Below are 6,944 nucleotides of genomic sequence, written 5' to 3' on the forward strand. Positions count from 1 at the left end.
AAAGTTAACTTAATTAATTAGTATAAAACGTAAGTAAAGTAATAACTATAAATATNTATATATATNTTTNTTAATTATTATATTATATAGTTGTATATATATATATATATATATATATATATATATATATATATATATGTGTGTATGTATGTATATATTAGGAAAAAAGTTCGTGTCGTTTTTCTCGTTAGATGACATTAAAAAAACGCCACGAATTTTTTCCCACAATAATAGTATATGGTCAAAAAAAGTAAATCGTCTGTAAGATCTTTTAATTAATAAAACAAACTGACATTTAATTATTTATTAACTAGACATTAAATTATAATAAATATGGAAAATATAATTGTTAAAAAATTATTAAACCTTATTGTGTTTTCTAAATTATAAATGTTAATTTTATCACAATTTATTGCAACCTAAAATTGCTTTTATAGGCATTGTCTATTTTATCTAGTGAAATATTCAAATACTTAATTGCTACTATAGTGTAGTATATAATATTACACTATAGTAGCAAAAGATAAAGATTATAAATATCTTTTGCAGACGTATCCAACTCACCTTGCAATTTAATTCATCATATTAATTTATATACAAGTGAAGCCGTTGACTGTACAAATTGTTTAGTGGCAGTTAAAAATATATCAACACCATCATCGGAAAAATTCTGCTTCGGAGTGTTTCTCGTGATCATATCGTATACATATTATCGATTCTGTTTTTGTTAATATCGCGAACGTGTTTTATGTTTCAGCATTAAGCGGTCTGGCGAATTCGACAGCAGGTATGTCGCTATGTACGTGTCGTATTGCCTGGTACAGTATTAACAATTACTAAATTAATTTCGATTACGCAAAAGGGGCCCTAATCTCATTGATGGTCTGATTTTCCCATTTCGCTTATTTAATAGTGTACGTGCACATGCGCGCATATGCATGTACTTACACTTTCCTTTCCTTGCCCTTCATTTCTCGAATATTTCCTCATATTCTCTATTTCTATCTTCATATCAATTTTCATGGTAGATGTAAACTCGTATGATTATGATTCTCTTGTATGATTCTAATGTAATTTAAAGGTTATTCTGATGTCGAAGCATCGTTTCGATAAAATTACTCTCTAAATTCATCGGAGTGAAATCTTATTCTAAAGAGCGAAAATTGAACCAGTCTTTAAAAAAAGTGACTTAATTTTGAGAATGAGATTTCACTCTAAAATTTGAAGATTATAATTAATAGCTAATTACGATAAAGAACTAAATACATAAAAAAATGTTCAGATATTAAAAACCAAATATACGTATATATTTTTAATAATCAATTTTTCTGTCAAAAATTTTTAATAGTTTCTTATCTATTTGTTACTAATGATTTCTTTCTCTAGACCCTATAAAATCTTAAATATTTATTATGACGTTTTTTTATTTAATAAATTTAATAAATATAATTGAATTAAACGTATACAATTATTGAAAAATTAAAATACAGAGTGTCCTATTTTAATCTATTATCTTTTTTTATTTTTGCATGATAAACTAGGTCTAATAAAAAATATTCCAACAGAAGTTGTATGGTTTGAGGGGATACAAATAATGATAAAATTGATTTTCGAAAAAATCGATTTAGCATAATCATATAAAGATCATAGCTATTTTTTAAAACTGTATGATTTTTTGTTACATAATGATTTCTCTAATTATTCTGCTTATGAAGATAGAGAAAAAAAAATTAGTACTTCACAAAATATTTTATATTTTATTCTGACACATTTTGACATGAATTGACATTTTGACATTTTGAAATATAAAATATTCTATAAATTATTAATTTTTTAATAATTAATCGTGCCTTTTATTTTATTCTATGCATAAGAATTTTATATACTTGTAATATATAAGAACTTCTGTATATTTAATTAAATATATATTGTAATTAGTATTACTTTATGCCCTATGATTACAACGTGTATAAACCTAATTGTATCATCTAAATATAATCTACTGAATTATTTCAATAAAATAAAATATTATTTCATAACTCTCTTCCTTCCTTTAGTTGCATATTGCAAATTGCATATTTTTTTTAAAAGCAATTATATGTTTTTTTATCAATTAATTTATTTAATTATTATATGCATAAAAATATTAAGATTATTAAAAAATTAATAGTTTACGAGATATTTTATATTTTATTTCAAAATATGCCAGAATAAAGTATAAAATATATATCTCGTTAACTATTAATTCTTTAATATCTCTATCTTAATATACTTTTATTCGTAGAACAATTATGAAAATATTATTATGTAAACAAATCATACAATTCCATTTTAAAAAATGATATCCATGAAAATCGAGTTTTTTGAAAATTGATTTTATTATTTGTGCTTTACGAAGCCACACATCTTTCTGTCTAAACATATTTTTAATTCAACCTTATCTTATAAAAAGAAAAGGAATAATAGATTAAAGTTGGACACTTATATAGTAATATTATATATAACATAGAAATTTACATAAGAGCATATATTGTATAATATTTTTCCGAAGAAATTGATATTTGCTGTTTAACTCTCAAGTTTGTATTTATGCTATTATGTAAATTTGTATACAATATAATCTTTCTGCAGGCAGAAATATTCTATTATTTTTTTATACCACATTAAATAGATCATAACAAATTATATGATAATTGTATATTTTACGTTATTTTCTTTATTTTCTTTTATGTGAATGTATATCTCAATTTTAACGCTGCGTATTTTTTTTTCGTGCGTAGCTGCTCTTCTGGGAAAAACAGGAAATACAGGTGAGATACTCATAGGAAGAGAAATTGTTTGGCTGATTCGCATTCTTTATCGTATATCGCAACATTATATATCTTCCTTTCGAATTCCTTTTTCGTTTTCCCTTTCTATTTCGTATTATTTATATATTTTTAATTATTGTTTTTTGTATATTGTAATGCAATATTGATAATTATTGTTGATTGTAAATTTTATTAACGTACGAGCCTCTCTTGCTTCAAACAATATTATATTTTGAATTTTGTACACATCATAGTGTTATTTGAATTATAAAAGTCTAAAAAAATTTTTCAATGCATGAGGAATCTCGTATCTGTTTATTTGGCATTAAAATAGATTCATGTAATTGAAAATTATAGATTTTTATGCCAAAATGCTTGTAAATGAAACAAGATGGTAAATTCTTATTTTTAATTGTGAATTTTATTTTAAAATTTAATTCAAAAGATATTATATGACAAATATTTTTTTAAATAATAAGGAAATGTTTAAAGTCGCTAAAGCAAATTGTAATGAACGTCAAATTATTAAATTTTGTAAGTTGAAAACTCGTACAACGATGTTCTATGAATACATTCTGTACATATGTATATATTTCATTCACGAATATGAATAACCGAGTCAATTAGTAACTGATTGGTACTGCACATTGAATTGTAAAAATGTTCACATATTGAATTAATACATTAATTGGCGGGACTTTGTCAGTGCTTTTAGGAAGATTTTTATTCTTTATCAATCGTTAATTGTAGTTTTAACAATATGTATATATGATTTAAATTATTGTGTGTGTGTATATTTGAGATGTATTGGGAATATACGATTCTTGCACAAACGCTTATTGCAATTAATGGGTGCACGATTTTCCATAATAAAAATTTAATCGATAACAATATCTGTGCATAAAAATAAAAAAGAAGAGCAGAACTTTTTTATAAAACGCTTATCGCAATTAACTTGGGTATAGTAGCGCGTGATTTTTTTATATATTATCGTGCATGAAGATGCACTATACTTTTAAATTATATTTAAATCATTAATATTTTGTTACATAGCGAATTTTTATCGAAGAAGTATGACATTCTTGTGCTCCCTAAAATTTAAACTATTAAAACTAATTAAGTTCCTGTCAAACGAAGTATTTTATATGTGTCATATTGAAACGTTTGTAAATTTATTTATTCATGCATATTTTAAAGAGTATTCGCAAAAATAGCTTGTTTTTGGTCCTGCAATTTTGGAAATGAATTATGTGTCAAATAACACTTTATGATGAGATATCGATCACAAAAAAATTTTAAGTTAAAGCTATTGGTTTAAAAGATATGGGACTGATATAAAAATTCATGCTTCAAAGCATGTGGGCTAATGCTTTAATAAACTTTAATTCCTCTTATCTCTTATCTCTCAAGTCTCAACTTGAAATTTTTTTATAATTGATCTCTCATCATAAGACATTTGATACACAATTCAATTTTAAACTAGCAGGACCAAAGAAAGGATAAAAGTTCACCGATTTTGCGGTCACTATTTATATACATTTTTTTGTATATTTCTTGTTTTTAAAAATAACTTTAAAAATATGAATATTTATTCACTTATTTAAATAATTTAATTAATTAAGACTCAAATAAAAGTATGACACATTATTATTACAAGTTTCGTTATTGTATTAATTTTAAATGTAATTATTTATAATTAAAATTATAAATTTTTAACTGTAAATTCAATTTTTAAAATTAATTAATATAATAGACAGGAAGGAAGATTATCATAAGGAATACATCTATGAATAAAATTAATTTTGTTTCTCTTTTAAATAAATTTTTTCATACAAACATCGAATAATAATATTTGAAAAAATTAATATATTATATTGCACAAATACGTTGCTTTCTGCCTTTAATAATAATAACAAACTCAGAGCGTCTGACGTTCTTACAATGTCGCAGCACGAGAAATGCCTTAGAAATAATTAGGCTTACGTATCGAAATTTAAGAATAGATAAAAAATAATATGTATTCGTCTTCAAGGGTCTACCGGAGGCAGTCTTAGTCCTGTAACATCTCTCACACTCAATTCCTTGACGGGAACGCCGTTAAACGGACTTCAGGATTCGCTGAGCAACGCTTATTCTAGCTTACAACAGTATGCAGGTAATTATTTGGCTTGTCAAGCAACTTTCAATGTACACAGAAAATCGTTAAGCGCAGTCCACACACTGCTTTTCTGCATCCGTGTGAACACGCAAAGAGTTACTTTCTAATAAGTAAACTGTGCGCATTAAAGCTCTCATTGGAAAGACGACGGTGACCGTGGAAAAGAAAGAGTTGCATAGTGAGTAATAAGTAGATTGACTGAATATATATTTCTGTGGATTGTCCCAAGTTTTAGTGTCAAGTATTTCATATGGTTGACTTTCGCATTAATATGTTCGTGTATCACGAAAACTATCATACAATACGAAACTATCATACAATATATGCAAGACAATTTGATTAACGTTACGAAATACGATTATAATATTAAAATTAGAGAAAATATCAGAGAGAGAAAGAGAAAGAGATATTGAGGTAATAATTATCTTTTTAAATAAAAAATAGAAGCTTTTCGCGTTTAATATTAATTTTCGCACATTTAATATCTGCACATTTAGCGTCAGCTCGGATTATATAATTTTATACCTTTCCTATGGAACATTATATAAAATCAATACGGATATGCGAGATTTTAAAACTGACCAATTAATTTGCGATTAAAGCAAATTAGGTGCTGGAAGTATTGGAATATGGAAGTGAACCAAATGAATGCTTGAAAAAAAAACAACCGATAGGTTCGCATGTGCCTATTGAAATATCCACGTATCCCAGCGCACAAGATGCATTCGTGAGAATTGAACAAGTGAAAATGTGTGCGTTATAACACCACGGTTGCAAATATTGGAGAGCTTATAAAATTGCATCGCATCTTATATATATATATATTATATTTATATATTATATATATATATATATATTATATTGTATATATTTTATAAATCATTGGATATTTAATTTCTCATTTTATTTATCATATAATGTGCTTATTTACTCATTATATTCAGAGTAGACTGAAGTCAGATTCTGTAAATTCAAATCAGAATCTGTTTGGTGTGTCTCTGTAAGCTGGGACGTGCCAAGCCAATGTAAAGTTGTATATTGAACAAGAACTGTTCATCATGAAGTGATATAAATCGAGTTTTGAGAAATAGTTAGTAGAATTAAGATCTGATTACATTTAAAATTATTTATTTAAAAATATACATTGTTTTTTAGCTTTTTTAACATGTGATTTATATCACTTCGAAAAATATACAACTGAGATTGTATTCCCTGCGATTGATGATATAGCGAGAGCATACCACCAACATACTCGGATTTCAGGGTTCCCCGCCTTCACGGCAGCTGCAGCCGCTGCGGCGGCAGCAGCGCAGAAGACCAAGTTCACCAGCACGGACAAGCAAATCGAGGGTCCCGAAGGTTGCAACCTCTTTATATATCACCTACCGCAAGAATTCAGCGATACAGACCTCATTTCTACCTTTTTGCCCTTCGGCAATGTCATATCCGCCAAAGTTTTCATAGATAAGCACACGCACATGAGTAAATGCTTTGGTAAGTTGAATTAACATTGAATAACAAAAGAATGTTTGAATATACAGATAAATTTTGTGATGAAACGACATAATACAGATGAATAGAATCCATGTATCTTATAATATTGTTTTAGGTTTCGTATCGTATGACAATGCGTCGAGCGCGCAAGCGGCGATCCAAACGATGCACGGTTTCCAGATTGGCATGAAGCGACTGAAGGTCCAGTTGAAACGGTCCAAGGATGCCTGCAAGCCGTACTAGCTGACGTCACAGAACGTTCGTAGGTAGATACCAAGGACTTCTCGGACATCTTGGCTCGACGACGTCCTTAGTCTGGACGACGCTCGTGCATTTAATTAACAACCGCGATGGTTGATTATTCCGCAGCGGAATCGCGTCTAGCGATAGGTCTAGGTAGACAAGCGAAAGTATTAGGTGGCCGTATTCCACAATACTCTCTAGTCAAGCAGTATTTTCCACGAAGGTAGCGAGTTAACGGG

The 6,944-nt window shown here is 27.7% G+C and overlaps 1 protein-coding gene across 1 annotated transcript in view; it reads left to right on the forward strand.

The window, feature by feature from the left end:
- Positions 1 to 6,705, forward strand: part of LOC105627375 (CUGBP Elav-like family member 2) — a 236,707-nt gene extending 230,002 nt beyond the window's left edge. Inside the window, exons 8-11 of the mRNA XM_012208658.1 lie at positions 758 to 787; positions 4,843 to 4,965; positions 6,232 to 6,462; positions 6,578 to 6,705. Of these exons, the coding sequence (XP_012064048.1) occupies positions 758 to 787; positions 4,843 to 4,965; positions 6,232 to 6,462; positions 6,578 to 6,705 (512 nt within the window). The remainder of the gene's footprint in view (positions 1 to 757; positions 788 to 4,842; positions 4,966 to 6,231; positions 6,463 to 6,577) is intronic.
- Positions 6,706 to 6,944: the final 239 nt, after the last annotated feature.

Source organism: Atta cephalotes (assembly GCF_000143395.1).
Source record: "Atta cephalotes unplaced genomic scaffold scaffold00008, whole genome shotgun sequence".
NCBI classification, from domain to species: domain Eukaryota; kingdom Metazoa; phylum Arthropoda; class Insecta; order Hymenoptera; family Formicidae; genus Atta; species Atta cephalotes.